Raw genomic sequence first — 22,585 nt, forward strand, 5'->3', positions numbered from 1 at the left:
AACCTTTGGTACAAAGCTTGTAACAATTGTTCGAGGCAATTATTAAAACAAAAGATGCGACAACTTGTACCAAATGCGTTCATATACTTGCCGAAGCAGTTCCAAGGTATAAACCCATCATATTTGTTTTTTTATTCATGAAATAATAGCATACATTTATATTTTTTTATCATACTGCCACATGCACATGTATCGAATTACGATAAATGCCAAAAAAGACAATGACAATGTAAAAATTACAGTGTTTGAAGACGTAGCTGCTGCTTTTATTGGTTGTCCAGTACTGAAAGATTATATCAAGTCAGTCGCTGAGGTTAGTTTAAACCACATTACTACAAATAACACCTAAACTTTAAAACTCTATAACTAACTTGTGTTTGGGTTTAGTGTAGGATGCAAGTGCTTCACCATATTATATGGCCCTTGAAATGCCAGAAAAGGAAGAATACAACTTTCTTTTCAAATTTGCTGAAAAAACTCCAACCAATAATGCAACTTATTCTATTATAGTTGAAGGATTTCAAAAGCCCCTGCAAAAGCACAAATCAGGAAAATTCGAAGATGTCAATGCAAAGGCTCAAATTCTAATTGAAGATGATGAAAAAATTGCTACTTTTATAAAGAGAGAAGACATCAAACATAGTTCTGTCCAAGACACGAAAGCCAACAAAACAACAAAAAATTAGTTGATGATGCCAAAATAAGTACCCACGTCCTGATTGAAGATGATGATGACAAGCTTTCTTCCTCCACAAAGAGAAAGAGACAAGTCAAAACTAAAAATGACATACAAAATGTGGCATGTGTGAAGATCAAGCAAGAAAAAATTTGATTTCATCATAACTTTGCACTATGCTTTTTTATTGTTTTTTAAATTTTTGTCTTATATTACAATTTTCCTATAAATAAATATTTGTGTTTATATTTTTAAATAATCATTATTTCCATTAACTGATTATATATCATCATATTATTTTATAGATAGTTTTTAATTATATAATTTAACTTAAAATTTGCACACAAAAAATTTTGGACAATAATCATCGGGATATCACGTGCAACGCACGTACTAATTCTTAGTTTAACCTAAAAGTAGCTAAATTAGCTCAAGTGATACTAAATATGTATTATGAATGAATAATGATGATACCAAAAAAGTTAATGAATGATAAGTATTGTGAATCACATTCACAATTAAATATTTGAGTAAACATTCACAATATTTATGAATAAATACTCATGATTGATACAAAAAGATATAATGAACGAATCAAATAATTATTATAAACAATTTCCCTCATAAGTTGATCAATCATTCATAATAGTTATGAAAGAATACCCACAAGTATAATGAAAAAATACGAAAAAGTATAATGGAGTACATAATTAATTGTATTCTATAATGAAAAAATACTAAAAAGTCAACACCAACATTGACTCCATTTAGCCAACCTAACACATTTTTCATGACAATACAAACAAAACTTTATTTATGGTGATCAATCATAGATCGAGTATTTTCTAATCAAAATTGAGTATTAACATGAAAAAATCAGGTATATGTTAAATCAAATTAAGTACTTTTTAGGCCTTGTTTAATAATTAGCAATATTACATGATAATTATGCAATGTGTTGCTTTTTAAAAGATAAATAACATTAGTAAGTCATTCTAATTCATCTTACATGACAACACAACCACATACTTCATTTATGGTGGTTACTGGAAGACCGAATATTTTCTCATCAGAATTGAGTATCAACATGATAAAATTAGGTATATTAAATCTAATTTAATATTTTCTAGCTCAAATAAGTATTTAACTGTATTTCATGATAACTATGTAACATGTTTATTGTTAAATAAATAACATTAATAAGTCATCATAATACATCTTCTATGATAACACGAACACTGAATTCGTTTACAGCGACAACTTGAATATCGAGTATTTTCTTACAAAATGTGAGTATCCACATGGAAAAATCATGCGTATGTTAAATTAGATATTTTTTTTAGTTCAAAATATATATTCCATAATGAGTACGCAACATTTTAATTTTTAAAAATAAATAACATTAACAAATAATCCTAAATCTCACTCTTAAAATATAATTATGGGAAATAAAAAATACTATTATTCTAGCCCATGTTGATAGTGTAATTTTTAAAATAATCTTAATAACTAAAAATCATACAATATATATATATATCTTCTTTCCTTTTTCTCAATATATTGGCATAAATTACTGAAATTAGAATCACATTCCAAAATAATTAAAACAAATTTATCTTGTTACATGTCATTTGTTAATAATAATGTAATAGTAATACGATTAATAAAAAATAATTATAATTTTATTAATAAAAATAATTAGTTAAAAAAATTTTTATGATAAAAATAAATATTGGATTGATAATATTAATTAAATAAAAAATATGAAGATATTAAAAACAAAACTATAATATAATTAATTATAAAAAAATTATTAATAATAAATAATCTAAAATCTTTATTTCGATTGTTTTTGCCTCCAAATATATAAACAAATAATTAATAAAATAATAATAAATAATAAAAGATAAATTAATAATATTATATTAGTTATAAAATAAAAAATATAAAGATGCTTATATTTAATATTTGTATCTAAATAATATAAGAGTATAAAAGTAAAATATGGTTGATAATGAGTTGAATCTAAAATTAAAAGTTTGTCAAGTACCAATTCACAAAAAATAATAAGGCAAAAACTTGTGTGAGACTGTAAGGCTCGAGATTTAATTACTGAAATCAGAAGTGATTAATTGACATGATTGAGGTTATACGAACTTGAATGAAGAAGCCGGGCGTCGTTGCATTGTGAGCCAAGATTTTGGACAGAACGTCTGGCGCCCGAGCGGTAGAAAATGACCGCCCGAGCGCCAGTGTTCAGTAACAGAACATGTGGCGCCCGAGCGGTAGTTTATAACCGCTCGAGCGCCAGTGGTTAGCAAGATAAGGACCGGACAGTATGTTCGGCGCCCGAGCGGTATATTGTGACCGCCCGAGCGCCGACTGAAGTTCATGGAAATGGGACACGTTTCTTCACATGCAACGTATATGTATATATATATACTATGCTTCAGAGATAAGAAAAGAAAGGAAACGAGAAAGCTACGGAAATCCCTACGCCTTTATATTTCGATCCGTCCGTCCGATTGTGAATCCGACTTCGGTACTGTGTTCCTATCGACGCAGGCTTCAACTGGACGTAAGTTTTGTTACGTTTTGTCATGTCTTGAAATTATGATGTTGTCAGAATCGAATATGATTCAAATATGGTGTTCTTGACATATTAGACATCGTAGAATCGAAGTCAGATTAAGAAACAGATTGATTATGGAATTGTTATGATTTTCAGAGTTGAATTGATTGAGATTTGATATCAGAATTGAGTTATTACTGATCTTAAGTGTACCGATATAGAGATTAGGAATTGTATTGGTACTGATTATGAATTCTGGTAGTATCTCTGTGATGTTGAGATTGACGGGGTTATCGAGACTGTATCATTATGCCGTCGAAACATCAGTTGATTTAAATTGATCAGATTCAGTAATGATTTCGATTGTATCATGATATCATTGATATGAATTAGATTGTACCTTGTTCAGATATGGATAAGATATATCTACTGATTTGAGTATTGATCAGAACAGGTTTTGAATTGAGTTATATACTGATATTGTAATTATACGATTGTCATTGCCAGATTGGGTATGGACAGATCAGAATACAAGACTTCGTCTTCGTCAGACCGGGAAGACAGAGGTATAAATAAATGTGGATTCGGGATTGCACAACTCGAGTTAGGTTTGACTTGAGTTTCCCAAAATCACATACTTTATTTTATTGCATTGATATTTGCAGATTATCAGATTGATATGTTTAGCCTATTGAATAATAGCAAAGCCAGAATTTGAGTCTAGGACAGATCAGCCTAGCTAGGGCAGAACCGCCGAGTCTTGGACAGAACTGCTAAGACCCTAGACTTGTGGTATATCGATGAGCTTAGATGTAGATCGACTTCTATTGTAGACATTCGATATAGCATGCCCAAGTCTAAGTATTTGTCAGAACTGCTAAGACTCTAGACTTACGGTGTATCGATGAGCTTAGATGTAGATCGACGTCTATTGTAGACATTCGATACAGCATACCAAAGTCTAATTAGATCGGGATCCCTAGATTAGAAATAAGATAAGATTAGATAACAAGTCATTGATTCATGTAGTCAGACTAGATACATGTTTTGATGTTTGTTTATGCTTTTATATGTGTTTTATATGATTGCATGTATACATTGTTTATACTGGGATATTTATATCTCACCGGAGTTATCCGGCTGTTGTCTTGTTTGTATGTGTGCATGACAACAGGTGGGGCAGGATTAGGGTCAAGAAGATGATGAGAGATCGAGATTAGAGTGGTGATCACGGACTTGGTTTAATACTTGAAATTTAGTAATTGAACCTTAGACTAGTTTGAATAATTATTGTACTTTATTGTACTTTTATACTGAGATGTATATTAGTTAAATTCCATTACGTTCCGCACTTATGTTTTAAAAAGAAAAATTTTTAGACCCTGTTTATCTTAGTTGATAATTAAACCCCAAAGATGATTAAGAAGATGATTAGCGTCCGGGTCCCCACAGAGACGGTCTCACATATCGTATTTTGTGAGACAAATCTCTTATTTGGGTCATCCATGAAAAAATATTACTTTTTATGATAAGAATATTAATTTTTATTGTGAATATCGATAGGATTGACTAGTCTCACATATAAAAATTCGTGAGACTATCTCACAAGAGACTTACTCAAATAATAAATATGAATTGAATCATATTTGACAGTCAATTAAAACCTTAAAATTTTCAAAATTAAAAATAAATGTTTAAGGCTGGGCCAGCTCCTCAACTGGGCCTTCCTGTGAGCCCAAACAATTATCAATTTTGTACGAGAGACCAACCGACGAAGTCTCCCTTCCTCATTCTTCTTCATCTTCCTTCCCACTGCCCATCCGAAAACAGCAGGGAGAACAAGTGCAATTGGCAGCAGCATATCGGAAACAGGACAATTACAGCATGCATCTACCGCCTCCGGCCGCCGACTTGGATTTGGAACGCGCGGCCATGGAGCTTCACCCTCTCAAAGTTCGTAAAACCTTCAATCTCTCTCTTATTCAATAGGCTCCTTTTTTTGGGTATCTCATTGATTCATCTCTCCATTCCATATCTATGATTCGTGTATACATTCTTGCTGGATCGCTATTCTTTGCTTTCCAAATTTTGCGTAGGTATGCCTCTCTTACCATCTTTCGTTTAAGTTTTGATTTGTCGTTTGAACTGGGGGAACTCGTTTGTTTGTTTTTTTCTGATATGTTACTGAAAAACGAATAGAAATAGTGAAAGATAATAATGAAGGCAAGCTCCTTTGTGCTGGCATTCTAAATGTGTTGAAAATAAGTAGATTCCTCGCAGTAGTGGTTTATAATATCGTGGAAGGAAAAAAACTTACAGTTTGGGTTTCTTACGAGTTTTTATATTGAATAGTTTAAATTTTAAAGCAGTATTATTTACTGGCATCTTCAATTTACTTGTTTTATTTTTCGTGAGGAAGCAGCAAATTCAATTCCCCTGAAATTTCGTTCATTGGATAATGTTTGTCATATAGCCTATTTGATTGCGTTTGATATTGGCATTTTACTCCAGAAGGCATATACGGTCAAGATACCTTCTGATTAAACCTTTATTCATCATAGTTCATGCTCAGTCTTCAGCTATCTTGCAAGCTCAAGTTAGGTCTTACTTGTTTATCGTACAATGTCTTGTAAAGTTTGTTTTTGAGGAAAAAAAAAGGGAATGCTGGTTTATATTTTGCTCATAAAGAGTCATAATTCCATATAGAACGCAAACCCTGACTTCAAAATTAACTAAAATTTGAGTTGAACATGAAGTCAGGGTTTTCAGGAAATATGTAAATATTATAATGTTGATAAACACATAAAGCTTTTAAATTGAGATGGTATTTTGTCAAATTCCTGTAGGTTGTGTGGATGGATAAATTTGATTTTGGGTTCTTCTATGTCGAAATAATCCTGCGAGGAAATGGAGATTTGAAATACATCAATCCAAATGCATCTTTGCTAAGGTTTGCTCCGGTCATAGAGCCAATGAGCCAAGAAAGTGTGGTTGACCTTGTTCTTTTCCTACATGTTTCATGTGATTCCTTCAAAACTAGATTGACAGAGTTTGGAAAGTGTTTGAATTGCCGACTAATTCATTACTGCATTTTCCATGTATTGGTATGCTGAATGTAATCTTTTTATATGATATACATGGTTATACTGCAACTTCATCTCATTTATTGTGATCTTCAGCATAAATTTGTATTTTGGTATACACGTCTGACTCCTGGAGTCAGAAGTCAAACAGCATATGAGGACAATATTAAGAAGGTTGTGGACTTTAGTACAGTAAGAATCTCTTTTCAGATTCATTCTGTGAGGTCATATGGCCTTCGTGATTCCTTTGCTGATCCTAGATTTGATTTCTCTAGTTGTTCTAAATGCACCATTTTTACGGATTTCTTGACTTCTTGAATATTTCTGGGTCTGCTATTGTCACCTAGCTCGCCCCTCGACATTGCCTAGTCCAACTGACTTGCATCTAATCAAGGATGGTATCCGTCCTCTATGGGAGGTATGCTTTTACATGTTAAGCTGGTCAGTAGTTTCTTTCCCAAGCTCAATCAATCAGTTTTCCTCAATCATGGTTTTGTCAGGATTCTGCTAACTGCAATGGTGGGAAGTGGATTATTAGATTTAAAAAGGCCGTGTCTGGCCTTTTCTGGGAGGACCTGGTATGGAAATAATTACATAAAACTGTGATTTAGCATCATCTAGCCTGTTATTAGTAAATCATTCTTTAGAGAAATTGAGTTAGACTCGTACCCTGCAGTTCCCATCTTGCTATCTGCCTTAAGTTTTCTTGCCTTTTCCTTGTAAATTGGACATGTCAAAGTTTTTGTGTGTGACTATGTACAGAAAGTAAGTTTCGTGATTGTTATTTGCTCCAACTGGAAAATCCTTTAAGCCTTGTTGTTGTTGCTATTTTGGTTTGATTGCCTTCTATTATAGATGGTTCTGTTTATTTTACGCTGAGCAGCTATTTGTTTGATTATCTTGGAACAAACATATAGGACTATGACATAATTGACATCCCACTTTAAGTAAAAATGTTTGTAAACAACATTAACAAAACTTTAATCTCTCTGGCTTTGCAGACTGTTGCCAAATATCATTACAATCCTTTGAAAGCGAAAGCGAGAAAGAAATAGCAATTTATTAGAGTGATCAGATGGGTGAGAGAGAAATACTTTTCACACTTGCTAACCTAGCATGATCATCATGATACTTCTCTGTTGCCAGTAGCCACCCATCTGCCTTCATGGGATCATCCGAAGAGATGCCTATACTAATCCTACGTGAATGTATGTAGATTAACGTATCTAAATCTGTTCACATAAAGCAACAATATCAAAGCACGATGTTGAATCATTATTGAAGAAAATAATGTGACAAAATCGACTTAATGCGTTCTTACTTTTATTGAATCTCGGTTCCACTTTTATGACTATTAGGTTAACCTTTCTTGCATGCTTACTAGGTGTATTGTCTTAATGTTCGTTGTATTAGTGCTCATTTAACTGATACATGATTCAAACTCTGTCAATTTTGTATATATTGTTAGAATTAACTATCATCATAGGTTCCAAGTTACCCATCGTCATTCGTCCAAGAAAATGGTTCTTACCTGTGTTTCTTGAATACACCAGGTTCTAGCGTTGATTGGAGATCAACTTGATTATGGTGATAACATATGTGGAGCAGTCCTAAGTATTCGTTTCAATGAGGATATATTGAGTGTTTGGAACCGCAATGCATCTGATAATCAGGTTGGTTCTTGTTATTCAAATCACATTCATCATCATAATCTAACTCTGTTATATCGTTTCGGTTTGCATCTCTGTTATATCGTTTCGGTTTTGCATCGCAGGCGGTGATGGGGCTGAGGGATTCTATCAAGAGACATTTGAAAATTCCTCACACCTATGTAATGGAATACAAGCCCCATGATGCTTCCTTACGAGACCATTCATCGTACCGTAACACTTGGTTGAGAGGATAGGGAACAATGAGAGCAATGAACCGTTCAGTCCCTTTGCTGTGAGCTAACAGACTCACTAAATGTATTTTGATGATGTATTACTCATATTTTCATTTCATAGTATTATGACCCCCCTGATGGTGTTGATTTTGTCATCCACTGTTTATTTTCATGAATTCAACTCGGAGTAGTGTTGGCAGCTGATCTCAAAATGTACATGTTCCAACAAGTAAAAAAAACAGAAGCAAATATAAAAATTTATTTCGTTCAAATAATAGATTTATCGTTGGGTTTTCACAGAAAATGGATATGCTGTTACGTGATAACATGGAATGATTCGCCAGTCATACTTCATGGACTATGTATATTTTTACTAGACAGATGACTGAACCCCGATGATACCTGCCAAATATGAGATTCAACTTGTATATGAAAGAAGTTGGAACCAGCCTCTCCTGGACCACCCTAGGACCCTCCCGGAACCTACTGAACCCACGCACTCAGCCCCATGCACGAAGCACAGCTCGTACGCTCGAGGCTCACCCCAAACACACATCACGACTCAACTCTCTACCCCACGCTCGATCGACTTCGAGGCTTGTTCCAGCAATGGTCGAGCCTTCCTAGGCTGTGGCTCAGACCCACCAAGGTCTGGTCCATGGCTTGGATCGGCCCTTACACCGCCGGTTCATACCAATCCATGAATCTCCTCACCAACGAGCCGAAACAACAAGGAACTCACTCGACTCCCTCCCAACTCGACAAGGCTTCGACTCCAGCCTAGAAATCCCTTCCTTCTCGATGTTAACAGCCCCTCATCAACACAAAACAGCAGCCCCCTTGCAACAAAATCATAGAAACGTGTATAAAAGAATGCATGAACTTGAACAAAACCGAAAAAATTTCCATGCTAGCTCTAAGTTGGTTCGATAAATCCTCACACAAATGAACACATATCAGCAGTATATGACGTGAATGATGCACAAATAATGGTACTTGGGGTGCCTTTATGAATTGTGCTCGAAAACTTGGAGGATTTCGCGTCGGGGAGGCGCCGGAGGAGCTGGGGAAAAGACTTCTTGAAAACACCAGCAATGGCCGAGAGTTGCAGCTGGTTTTCTCGTGAAAAATATTGCTGAAGGAGGGGGTGGTCGGCTGATATGTGAGGGTTAGGGTTAGGGAGTGTTTAGGGTAATAGTTAAAGAGGTAATTAAAATGCTAATGAGCCCTAACTTTGATTTAAAAAAGATTAAATGGGTTTTGAGCCCATTAAACTTAAAAATAGATCCATCAAGTCCAAACACACCCCCGAAAAATATTTAATTTTGATAATTTTTTGAAAATATTGATCGAGCTCTCAAAAAGTCCTCCGTTTCGATAAAATTTGCGTACCGATTAAAAATACGCTCTGGTGAGTAAAAATACCAAAAAGCCCAATTCTGGAAAAATACGCTTAAAGAACCTTATATTAATTAATAAAAATTAATCATGTAATTAAAATAATTTTCCTGATAATTCTCCGGTCTCCGTTTCTCGATCGAGCGCGAAATACATCTAGAAACCCTAATGCGTGAACTTTTAAAATAACCGTCAAATGGATCCTATCATGTAATAATTATGCCTTAAATGCATAAAAATAAATAAACGCAACATTTAAGTAAAACCCTAGATTGCATGTATTCAGGTTACGTAAATTTAATTTTCTGGACCTTACAATATGTATATCAAAGGTCGAGAAAAACTTGCTTTGTTACTACTTGTTAGGATTATAGATATGCTTAGAGGGAGTGAATAAACACTTTAAAGTTTTCTCTGAAACTATGCCAAATAATGCGATCAATCTTGATAGGGTTAGCTATACAAGACTTGATTCTCAACTCTTAAAAACAGTAGGATCACAAATAGTACGAAAAATGGTCTGATAGTTTTTAATGAAACTATCATACTCAAATATAGGAAGTCAACAAAGTAAATAAATTTAGTAAAGAAATAACACAAATTTTTATTGATGTTCGAAGACTCAAGATCATACGTCAACCCTTCTTCTACTTAAGAATGATTTTTAGCAGAAGAGTTTTGGTTTTACAACTCTTTGTAACAATCTGCTTCAACTTTAGAACTTATCCACTGTTTAAGTTGAAACTCCTACTCAACTCTTACAAACGGTTGAGACACACGAGAAACACAGGAAAACAACCAATAAAACACAAATGAAATAAAGTCATGAATCCTCATATTCAAGCTGTCGAACAACTCCTCAAACGATCTTTACAAGAAATGGTTGATTAGTTTGATAGGAGCCCATGATGATCCTCGATGATCTGATTGGATGATCTTTGAAGCGAGGTCTGCTGAGCAGTAGTGAGTATCACAGTGAAGATTGATCAGCAACCTTTTCAAAGAATGCAATCTTGAAAAGTTTCTTCGAATGCATGTTCTTGTAATTTTTTTGTCACTTCAGCTATTATTGGCGTTCTATATTTATAGTGTTGTTTTGCATTTTCTCATTCAACGTTCGACTGTACTCAATAAATGAGCATTAATGCAAAACCATTGTTGTCATGGTCCTTTCTTGAATCATAGTACACTTCAATTAATGAACAATTTGACATTTTCTAAATGCAGAAAGAAAAGGTCCCTAACAGCAAAAAGTAACTAGCTCTGCGCTATAACTTTTTCGGAAAACATTATGATCTTCTGATTTCTTGTTTGTAGTGCAAAATCATATAGTCAAACTTTCTAATAAAGTAGTTGAGATCCTTGTAAGACATGTGACTTACATCCGAAGATATCTTCACTCAATCATTTTCAAAAGTTGTTCGATATGGTGAACGGTTGACTAGTCTTTATGCCACAGACTTGTACGCATGAGCGGATGAGTAGATCAAATGAGCTGCTAAGACTGAAACGTTTGGATAGATTTGCATATTGAGACAGATTGAACGACTTCTTTTGAATCTTCAGTAGGACGGTCGAGTATCTATAATACATGCAAATACAGCTTGATCTAGTACAATAAGTCATTGTTTGTTATCACCAAAACTAAGAGATCTAACAAGACAATTTTTCAAATTGAGGGAAGAAATGAGGTTAATTTCTAAAACTTTCTTAATTGAATGAACTTATTAACTGGAACAACTCCGTCAGAACTAGAAACACAAGAAAACTTTTACACCCTTTGAAGCAACTGGTGGATATATTTCGAGAAGATGGCTGAACTCTAACTATAGATAGATTTTGCTTCTGACAAGGTAGCACTTTAAGGGAGATTTGTTGTTGATCGGTCCAGCCTGGATTTCACGATATATTACAGGGTTGTGGATAGTTGGAGTGGCTAGGAAACTTACTTGGCTCCAATAATTTTTCAAAATATATATTTAATTCATTCATATAAATATGAAACAATTTTAAAATGGTAAACTGGTTTTCTTTGAATCCAGTTATCAATGAAAATCAAATAGAATATACATTCTCATTTATCGAGAAGTATGAATTACTTGTTAAGTGTTTACATAATTTAGTAGTTATATACGCGACCCAATAAATCTGTACACGATCTTCAAATTTTTTTTAACAGAACACCACCAGTGCTTTGGGGGTTTTCAGACCTATGCATATTTCATAAATTAAATAACATTGCAATATGAGATCAGAGGATTATGTTGAAAACCTTTATGAGAAAGTCAAGAAGTTTGCAAATAAAAACATCATGATCTAATCCAACCCAGAAAAGTCTTTCCAATTAGAATGGTAGATTTTGTTAGAAATCTATTGATTGTTTGGTACGTAGCATGAAATTATTCAATGATATCGATGCATAATTTAAGTGATGAAAAATCGAATGATATGATATGTAATGTCACTATATTATGTTTGTTGTATACATTGAGTGTGAGTCGAACAATTAATTACTCTTTTATCAACCATATCGAGCAATACCTTATAAAATTTATTTAGCTATACATGTACACTACTTTATAAATTTGTACATAGCTTTTGATTCAACATAAAAAAATTGATATATTAAAGTCGGAGCTGGTATTACAATAGGAATATAACGAGGATAGAAACTAGCAGTTCTAAACTTATATAATTCATACTTGGAATATATCTGAGTGCTAGAGCATAAAAACACCAGCAAATTCTAGCAAAAATTTCTACAATATTTATACATAATGAATTCTGCACAGCAACCAAGGACAGAGGGACGGAAACAAAATCATGAAGAGAATGTTTTCTACACCCCAAGACTGCACTTGACAATGACACCAATTCTTCCTCTTTTGTATGGATGAATTATGATGATTCTATAGCCAGTGAACTTTTCTTTCTACATGCAGATGTGGTGTTGGTTGGAGTAAAATTCCCTCCCACATTAACATTTGGTCTTGCACTTCTACGAGGTGATGAAAATGCACTTCTGGGAGACAAACTTACCTCTTCTAGTACACGGAACTGGAGCTCTGAAGGATAATCCCTCACACATCCAATTCGTGGTCCAGCTCCTGTTGTCCATCTGCAAGATAATTGATTAGCCAGCTGATAGGACTTCATCCCTTTGTGCGAGTTTATCCTCTTTATTATCTTTTCTTGAGGGACATGTTTTTCATATTCCTCTTCTTCAATATCTTGATCGAATAAGTTATGCTTGGAGAACGAAAACTCTGAGTCTGATAGGTATTCATCTGCTGTCTCATACCCATCGTCCAATGGACTCTCCAGAGCATAAGGAGACCCTGGTTTTGGGGTCCTGAACAACTCTACTGCCTCTTCCTTTTTTGGAATTTGAAGGAGAGTGATTTTCGACTGTAGTTTCCTGGACCATCTTGATATTGGGGGTTGTATATTTTCATCATCCTTCGAATGTTTTTGCCTTGAGTCCTCTACGTTTTCATTTTTGGTGTTGTGTTCTCTGGCATACCGGAAATCTGGTACTGATATGCTGCTACGCAGGCCAACACAAACTTCAAGTTCATCACTTGGTTCTTTCTGCAAAATAGTCAATTTAGTATTAAGAATTCACGTTTGATAAAGTAAAACCAAAGAGCATAATGGATCTTACTTGAACGACACTGAGATCAACATTGTTTTGCATAAGAAAGGCCATGAATTCCTCGAAGTTTTCTTCTGTTGGGAGGTAGTGTCCACTATGAGGCCAAACTGCCTGTGTCCAAAACAACAGATCATACATTTAAGGTCACTTCACCATTTGCAGATAGTCGTCAAACATACTAAATAAAGCATTAAAAAAAATACTAACTAAAGAAAACAGACGGGCTTGTGTAGCATTATTTAGGAAAATGGAACTGTTACTATAAATGTCCTCTAAATTATTGGATAATACTATTCAAAATTTTAATATATCATAAAATTTAGTTAAAAGTAATTATTATATTGGAATATCCTAAGAAAAGAGAAAATATATATGAGGGTAGGAATATCAAATACATGATAGTGTTTCTTTTGACTTTTGGAGACGAAAAACATTTGCAGAAAATATGGAAAAAAAGAAAAGAAAAAAAAGATGGTTGTGTTACATTCTTACCTTAAGAACACCATCTTCTACAACCAATCGTCCAGCAGATAATGTTGCACCTCCTGCTAAAAAACTGGAATGTTGAAAAGTACCCTTCTTCTTCTGTCCTACGTACAAGATTTTGGACACACTGAGCACAAAGATCCATTTTACATCTTCTGGCTCCTCCCTTGTGTCCAGAATTTTGCCACTTTCCTTGTATATCAACTTCCTGTTACTTATGATAACTTCATATGCACGTCTCTCCATCTACAAGGTTGAATAAGGAGTAATTTTCTCAATTCAATCTAGTCAGGAGGAAAGGCAATTCTTTTCTATTTCACATTATTAGCCATTTTGAGGTTTCAGCGATAACTCGAATTTTAAAAACTAGGTGGCATGGATATATACATTCAGCGAAATCAGTAACTTATATATGGGCTTGTGCAGCTTACCGGACCAAGATATTTGATACACTGTTGTTGAAGTTTTGATCTACGACATCTCTCTAGATTTACTTCTCTACCGTCTCCAATGTCTAGCCTGAAGTTCAAAGTAAACTGTGTCATAGATAGATGTAGACAAATGAGACTTGTTCACTGGGTAGTACATGAAAGTTACCAATAGAAGAAGGGTTGTTTACTATCACAATGGAGCCAGCTGATATAGTAAAATTGTAGGTTGTGGCCATACCGGTGTCTAGGATCAATCTAAAAGCACAATGTAAAAATGCTATGATTTCATAAATGAAGCATCCATTGAAAACTACTCGAAACACTGAAACTTACAGCCTCAAGCCAATGCTGCAAAGCCAGTTTCCGGGCATTATAAGCTATTGACAAACCTTTCCCCACCTAACATTAAAAAAGCAAGAGTTTTGATCGTAAGAAATTTTAAAAACAACGAAGTGCGGCGAGTAAATGCACATACAAAACCTTGGCAGCTTTTGTTCTTGCTCTTGACCAACGTGAAATAGCTGTTTCAGGTTTCTCAATGTCGAAAAATGATACAGAACTACGTTTGAGCTCAGCAAAATCTAAAAGCTTCCACCTAAATGATAAACATTCTAAATCAGGAGCACAATAGAATGTGATGTTATATTAGCTAAAGCATAAAGGGTAGTACCATCTTTGCTCCACCAGAACAGCACAATCTGCAAGTTGCCTTCGGGTACGAAAACTCTTGTATGTTTTTTGCAACCTCACAGCAGCCAGATGTCTTTCATTGTCGGAATATTGCAGTGGTTTTTTTAGTATGGGCCATTTGTAGCTACAGGTCAAGCTCATTGGTGCACGCTCTTCTGGATCCTGGATGGAGATTTTGGCCTCTAATTCCCTCCTTTTAAAGCTGAGGGATCCTTCGATGATCATATTAGCAGAACCGGAAGCTTTCAATTTAGAATCTCCAACATTAAAGCCAACAGATGGAGCAATCCTCGCGTTGTTACCTCCAAAACTGACAGATCTTACTAACCGACTATCCAGATCATCCAAAGAATAGGCAAATGCCATTCCCATTTCTCTCAAAACCAGAAGCAACCAATCTGCATGAATGCATTCAATTCATGATATTAATACCAATGAGAATGTTCTGGTAGATTGATTTCTTGCTATATTCACAAATTTAATCAATTAATGAGTTAAAAGGAAGAAAACTAGAATCCCGATGCTAACATAAACGAGAAATGCCCATCATATTCTCCACATTTAGAAGGGAAAAATCATAGCATCCCATTGGTAATTATGCAATCATGCAAGAAAAAAATTATTTTTTTTTTGGAAAAAAAAAAGTTGAATCAATCAAAATACATTTATCAAATGCATGAACCAACATCGAGAATGTATATGATTTAATATTTTCCAAGTGCAAACAACCACCGTAAAGAAAAAAACATCACCACCAAATGGTTGCAAGAGGATTGAATTTGTACGTAACATTACCTCAAATCTTCGTTGAAATCTAATGAGAAACATAAAGAGACAAGGATGTGAAGGCGGGTGGGAGAGGGGTCCCCTTTAATATGATGGAAACACAAAGCTCTCCCTGTCTCTGTGTGCGTATCAATATTTGTTCGGAATGTTAGTGTTCTTGGAAAACAACTATCTTACTATTTATAGGAGGTTAGAGAATTATGGAGAAGAGCAAATATAGAACTCATAATAGAAAATTGTTTGAGGTGTGGGTTATACTCGATACTCCACTCCTATAATAATAATAATCTAACATATAAGGAACATATAAATATATGACGTTCTAATTGTGAATTTTCTAATATACATTTGTTCATTTAAGTTAGAAAATTAAATCAATAGTTTTTTTAAATGAGTTTTTTTTTTTTAATTTATTATTCATCTTAAATTACTATGGATATTAATTAATACATATTGAATTCATCGATTTACCAATGATTTTTCTTTTTTGCTACTAAAATTGGTTACTAAAACGAGTTGATTTCTTCATGATTGCTAATGAATATTTAATTTTTCTATCTTATCTTTTATTTTATTTTACATATAAATACATCACTTTTATTACAAGTTGATTTTTACTAAGAAGCATCATACATGATGAAGATATTGAAATATGTTAAATATTATTTGTAAGAATATTTTTTAACGTAGAATATTAATTGAGTTATTCCATGATTGCGGTTTGGCAATAATTTTATCAATTTATTTTTTTAAGAAATTATTTTTTAATTGTGGTTTTGCTATTTGTATCTCTCATTGCGCAGAATAGATTATTATAAAATAATTTTTTTAAGAACTTAATAATTTTTTATGTATTTAAATTATTTTTATTATGTAATATCAAAAAATTTATGAAGCTCTTGATATTTTTATGTAGATGATAAGAAATGCTAAATGTTGACAAATTCTAATAAATTGATTTAAGTAATAATTAAATAAATAATAGCTCAATAATTTGGTGATTTCACTTATGATTCATTATGTGTTACGATAATATTTTATATAATAATGTTTGTAAAGTTAAATTTACTATTATTATATATTTTGTTATCCAATTTTCAGTTGGGTTCTAGACATAATTAATACAAATTAAAATTGTATTGGTATTATTCTACTACGAAATCATATGTATTGATTTATTGTCTTGTTTGTTCTTTTAAACCTATTAATTAATTTCTCATTGTATATGATGAAATTTTATACATAAAGAAAAAAATTTCTTCTTTTCTACATATTAATTAATTTCTCATTATATATGATAAATTTTTATACATAAAAAACAAATTTCCACGTTTAAAAATAACAAACTGTTATTTAATATTAATCGCTTACTAATTTAACTAAGTTATATTTACTAATTCATTGTTTGTTATTACTATGATTGCAACATAATGGAGCAAAGGTGAGGGCATAGGGTTGTCACCCCAATAATTAATATTTGTGTTTAAATTATTATTACCATTAATTGGTATTACTTTGTGTTTGATAACATTTTTTGATTAGCGGGAATATATTTGATTTAGAGAAATGATTTCTAGAATGTAAACTAACGTCCATATCGGATTTTTTAGGTACAATAATTGTTAATGCTAGGTAGAACAATCGAAACATGACGTTTGAGTTGCTTTACGATTTTAAAAGATTTTAGTTAGCGTTGCAACGTTACCATCGGTTATAACTTTTGACAAAGCGGCAAGTGCATGACCCTGCAATTAGTATATATCAAAGCCAAAGTCATGAGATCGATTCTCACATATTGCAAATAGTGTAATTATTGGGAGTGAGATTATTGGAGTGTAATAATTATCCTTACTGGATACACCGATCGAACCATGATGATTGTGTTATTATATAGTTTAAAATATTTTGAGTTGCAATATTATCATCATGAGCTATAGCTTTGGTAAAGCGACAAATGTCTAGTTCTCCAATTGGTATCAGGGCCAATATCACGTGTACGATTCTCATTGATTGCAAAGCGTGGAATTATTGGGGTGCAATAATTGTCACTGTTGGATAAAGTAATTAAAACGTGATGTTTGAGCTACTGTATGATTTTAAAAGATTTGAGTTAACGTTTAAAAATTGTTACTATAAGTTATAACTTTTGGTAAAGTGAAACTTTTTATCCTGCAAAATTTATTTCTATCATGACTCAATTAATTTTACATTAATTTAATTAAATAATAAAGTTTGAATTTGAAATTTTTCTTAAATACATTAAGTCAAACAATTGATGAAAATTATTCAAGAAAACTTTCATTGATAAAATGTTTCAGTAAAGAAAATAAATTATTTTATTTTATTTTTATTTTTTTTGAAACCATGAATCATAAATTCTAAATTTTAATTGAAAAAATTGAAAGCTCTCGTCATTTTTTTCTATCAATTCTTAATTGTCTTTGTAATATTTGATATTATTAACTGTTTTAAAAGTTTTTTTTTAAAATAACTCTTAAGGTAATTTTAACTATTACATGGACTTATAAATACAACAAAATTAATTAAAAATTTAGTGGCAGTAGCTTAATTATTTTTGTAATATTTGACATTATTCAAAATATTGTTTTACTATATTTTTTTTAATGATTACATATATTTTATGTGTGTGTATATATTATAAATTAGTTTTTAAATTATGTGAATATATGCATATTTTTTTCTTTTTTTTAATATGTTAGACTTAAATCTAAAAAATATTTAGTAACTTTTGAAATATTAATATTTGTGCCTAAAGATTAGGAGGTGCTCTATTAAATTTTTTTAAAGGAAGAAAATACAGTTATATTTTGGAATTTTCCGATGATGAATTTTTTTCACTCCTAATAAAATATCTATCTACATCTCTTACCCCGAGAGAGTTTTTTTCTAATATAGTATCTAGTCTTGAATTTTCATGTATTTTCTCCTAATTTTTATATCAAGTAATTATATCAATAATTTTAAAATTAATATATACATCACATCTATTTTAATCACTCCATATTTTTCAGTGTTTTCTATTCATTATACTTCAAAATTCAGGCGTATATTCTTTTCATTAACAATTAATTCATACACTTAATTATATTCTTAATACAAAATAGATATAATATATAATATAATATATGGATAAACATAGTGAGACTTCAAAACAAAACAAGAAAAATAAAATGAAATTAGACTTGCGGTGTGAACAACTCAAATAAACAAAACAAGAAGACATAGGAAAAACATGCAAGCAACAAAGAAATTAATCAAAATTAAATCCGATAACGAAAAAGAAAAATGAAAATTGGATATGATGATATGATTGCTGAATTTAATCAAAGAAAGAAGCAGGAAACATAAAATAAAAAGATGAAAAAAATACCGAAAGATTTGAAAATCATACAAGAAAAGGATTGAATAAACTAAACTATGATTGTTTAAAATGATATATTATCTTTAAAATAATATTTGTTATTGAATAATTTGTGGAAAAAATATGTGTATACATTCATTTGCAAATTTATTATCAATACTCATAGTATACTTAAGTTCATTACCCATGTGCAACGCACGTGCTTTGCTGCTAGTAATAAAAATATAGTAGAATGTTTTCAACCATGGTGTTGAACTAGATTAATTGGTGGACATATATATTAACAAACTTAGTTTTTAGCACTCATGCACACGTAAAAACTAAAACTTCTTTTCATCTAGACAAATTAATTAGCACTTCCATCATTGCTAAATGAAAATTGTCCAATTTAGAGATGTAAATTAATTGGACTTGAGTCTAGTTTTTTTTTTTAAAAAAAAGATTGTATATCTAGGTTAATGAATTCTAAGTCACTTATGGAAGTTTGAATCAAAATTGACTATAAACTAATGATGGCCCAAGTATTTATTGACTCTCACGGGACCTAGGCCAAGGTACTCAGACCGACTTGATTTAGGCAACTGGCCGAGGTGACTAAGATGGATCTCGCAGGCATGACTCTTTGAACTGAGATGGAATGCTTGAGGTTGGGAAGTTAGCAAGCATAAATGCGCAGTGGAGGATCCGAGACCGAGCTGGTAGAATTAAAAGGTCATGCCCAAGCCAAACATAAAAAGCTAAGACTTAGTTCAAGAAGAGGTTATTGTCCCGAGAGTACAAACTTTGTTCGGGTAATGGGAAGATTAGCCGGTGCCGCAGATTAGGAGTTGATCTAGTCCGTAATCATGGGAAGGTCAGTCTATGAACTAGCAGCGTAGGGCAAACTTTACAAGAGTAAGGAAGAAATATCTAGTCTGGACCTTAGTAGGAATGAAGCCAATTAATGCGGTGCTATTGGATGTCGGATCAAAGTACAAATCCTAAAAAATTTGGTTTCGATGTCATCATTTCTTTTCTCCCTATAAATGACAAAGTTTACACATTTGGGAAGGTATCAGTTCATATGACAACTTGTGTGTACTAGTATTTTTAGTTTTCTTAATTTCATGAGCTCTAAAGTGACTTAGCGTTGGAGTGGCCACGTCAAAAACTCTTCTGGCGTCATATTCACGAATTTGTTGTTTGAGTGCGAGAAAGAGCTCGACTCTTGGAGCTCGATCATTACCTGTAGATCTCGAGCACTATCCGTGGATTAGAAACCAACTTTACCCTATTTGTTTAGAGATGCTTCATTGGTGTCATATGTGGGAACTAAATCTAAGATGAAGATATGATTGTTACTCAAAAATCTAGTTCTAAGAATAATTATCGAGAAAAGGAGAACTTTGGTGCATGAGATCAAAAAGGAGGATAAATCGGGCTGAGGACCAGTTGATCAAGATAATAGTGTGACAAGTTGTGGAATAAAAGATTTAGCAAGAAAAAAGCAGTCTTTTCATGAGGAAGATGTGTCAAAGGAGAAATGGAAGGAGATGCAAGACGAGAAGTATGAAGAAGAGAATGAAGAGGAAGAAGCTTCTTGAGCAATCTCTACAAGAAAAAACCAACAACGCAGTATACTTTTTAACAACGGTTTTAGTGAAAACTGTTGTCGTATAAAAACCGTTGTCTTTGAGCGTTTTTTTAGGGTCAAAGACAACGGTTCTATAAATCATTGTCTATTAGCGTTTTTTTTTACAATCGACAACGGTTTTAGAAAACTGTTGACGATTAGCGTGTTTTTTGGACAAACAACAACGATTTTATTGAACTATTGTCATAGTTAGCGACGATTTTGCTAAAACCGTCCCTAGATTTAGCGACGGTTTCAGCAAAATCGTCGCAAATTTTAAATTAACGACGATTTTGTGAAACCGTTGCTATATATAGGGACGGTTTTAAGTAGAACCGTCGCGAATAGTGACAGTTTTTGCTTAACTTTCGCTAATCGCGACAGTTTTTGGTTAACTGTCGCTAATTGCAATAGATTAGTAAACAACCGTCGCGAATAGTGACAGTGTTTGTTTAATCATCGCTAATAGCGACGGTTTATCAAATTACCGTCGTCAAAAGAGACAATTTCACCAAAAACCGTCGCAAATTTTCGATTAATATCCGCATTGTCGGTCCATTTTCCTCCACACCACTTCACAACACTTAAAATTTCTCTCTCTTAGACTATTTTAATCTCGATTTAGGGTAAATTTTTTCGCTTCAATTTTTTGTAAATTTTTAAGTGTTAGTTAAGATCATAAATATTGTTAACGTAGTCAGATTGTAAGTTTTTTTTTAGATTTATTAAATTATTAGTAGTAATTTTTTTTATTTTACTGAAAAAATTACCGACGAACATCATGTTAAACCATCGCTAAAAGTAGCGACGGACTCTATAAAAATCTGTCGTTAATTTTATAAACCGTCACTAATTAGCGACGGTTTTTTATGATGTCTGTCCCTAATTTTAGCGAAGGATTTTCATAAATCGTCGCTAATTTTAGTGACGGTAAATCCGTCGCTAATGCACTAATCCGTCGCAAATGATAGAAAAGACAACAATTTTAAACCGTTGTCGTTGACCGCACTTTCAACAACACCCTCAGTTACAACAGTTTTAAATGGCCTACGACAACGGTACGCAATACTCTAAGAGGAGCTGCCGCCCAGCAATGGTTTGATAAGCTTGAGCTCGAGACAATCACCTCGTTCGTAAAAACTCAACAGCAGTTTCCTCCATCACTTTAGTAACAATAAGAGGAATAGAAATACCATCTTTGATTTGTTTGATGTCAAGCAGGCCATGGATGAACCCCTAAGGGAATACATTCAAATATTTAACACCATGGAAGTCGTGGTACTTAGGTGTCCTGTCGAGGTCCGAGTGACAACCTTTACTCGGGGATTCCGAGGTGGAGACCTCTTCTAATCCCTAGGAAAGAATCCGCTGCTAGACTTTGATGATCTGTTGAGCCGGGCGGAAAAGTATAACAATGTGGATGAGGTGTAAAAACAAAAACGGGAAGACAAACGAGATAAAGGAAAGCTTGGGGATAAGCCACCTCTATGGAAAGAGAATATATCGGGAGAGAAGGGGGATTATTGAGGCGTTTTTCTCATTACACACCCCTGAAAGTCTCAAAAGAAAATTTTGCAATTCTGTGAAGAAAAACAAGCTTTCCAAAGGCGACCTCGACTGAAGGACACTTTGAAACAAACTTCTGGAAAGTATGTTCATTCCATTGGCAATACGGTTACGACACCAGTGAGTTCTAGAAATTGGAAAGATTTAGAGAAAGCCATCAATAACAATACCCAAGTGAAGTCCTTGTTGATTGAGTATGAAGGTACCAACAACAGGAACCTAAGGAAGCGGGCGTGGGGTTCCTTTGGATTCAGAGGAACCAAGGGCAACAGGTTGTCCCACGACCTGTAACTAGCTGTCAAGGAGAGAAGAAAGGAGGGAGGAGAGGAGAACAGAATGAAGGAGAACGCCGAGACAAACCCA

The 22,585-nt window shown here is 33.2% G+C and overlaps 2 protein-coding genes across 2 annotated transcripts; one reads left to right on the forward strand and one right to left on the reverse strand.

The window, feature by feature from the left end:
- Window positions 1–1,543: 1,543 nt before the first annotated feature.
- On the forward strand, window positions 1,544–8,397 carry LOC142544191 (eukaryotic translation initiation factor NCBP-like). Its single transcript, XM_075651255.1, has 7 exons — window positions 1,544–1,556; window positions 4,948–5,201; window positions 6,428–6,524; window positions 6,646–6,749; window positions 6,832–6,909; window positions 7,885–8,004; window positions 8,106–8,397. The coding sequence occupies exons 1-7, from the start codon at window positions 1,544–1,546 to the stop codon at window positions 8,235–8,237; spliced, it is 798 nt and encodes a 265-aa protein (XP_075507370.1). The 3' UTR covers window positions 8,238–8,397.
- Window positions 8,398–12,221: 3,824 nt separating this feature from the next.
- Window positions 12,222–15,790, reverse strand: LOC142544881 (IQ domain-containing protein IQM6-like). Its single transcript, XM_075651907.1, has 9 exons — window positions 15,672–15,790; window positions 14,857–15,274; window positions 14,667–14,781; window positions 14,520–14,585; window positions 14,353–14,441; window positions 14,187–14,274; window positions 13,762–14,001; window positions 13,279–13,380; window positions 12,222–13,205 (listed from the first exon to the last, which is right to left on the reverse strand). The coding sequence occupies exons 2-9, from the start codon at window positions 15,246–15,248 to the stop codon at window positions 12,513–12,515; spliced, it is 1,785 nt and encodes a 594-aa protein (XP_075508022.1). The 5' UTR covers window positions 15,249–15,274; window positions 15,672–15,790; the 3' UTR covers window positions 12,222–12,512.
- Between the last annotated feature and the right edge of the window lie 6,795 nt (window positions 15,791–22,585).

Source organism: Primulina tabacum, chromosome 5, assembly GCF_025594145.1.
Source record: "Primulina tabacum isolate GXHZ01 chromosome 5, ASM2559414v2, whole genome shotgun sequence".
Taxonomy (NCBI): Eukaryota; Viridiplantae; Streptophyta; class Magnoliopsida; order Lamiales; family Gesneriaceae; genus Primulina; species Primulina tabacum.

What these genes read in the sequence shown, in the direction of transcription:
- LOC142544191 (XM_075651255.1), top strand. An exon ending in GGTTGTGGACTTTAGTACAG is followed by an intron (nt 6,525 to 6,645) that starts TAAGAATCTCTT and finishes TTTCTTGACTTC; the next exon opens with TTGAATATTTCTGGGTCTGC. An exon ending in GCAATGCATCTGATAATCAG is followed by an intron (nt 8,005 to 8,105) that starts GTTGGTTCTTGT and finishes TTTGCATCGCAG; the next exon opens with GCGGTGATGGGGCTGAGGGA.
- LOC142544881 (XM_075651907.1), bottom strand. Translation starts at nt 15,248, where the DNA reads ATGGGAATGGCATTTGCCTATTCTTTGGATGATCTGGATAGTCGGTTA. An exon ending in AAACAACCCTTCTTCTATTG is followed by an intron (nt 14,275 to 14,352) that starts GTAACTTTCATG and finishes TTTGAACTTCAG; the next exon opens with GCTAGACATTGGAGACGGTA. An exon ending in TAGAAGATGGTGTTCTTAAG is followed by an intron (nt 13,381 to 13,761) that starts GTAAGAATGTAA and finishes TTTTGGACACAG; the next exon opens with GCAGTTTGGCCTCATAGTGG.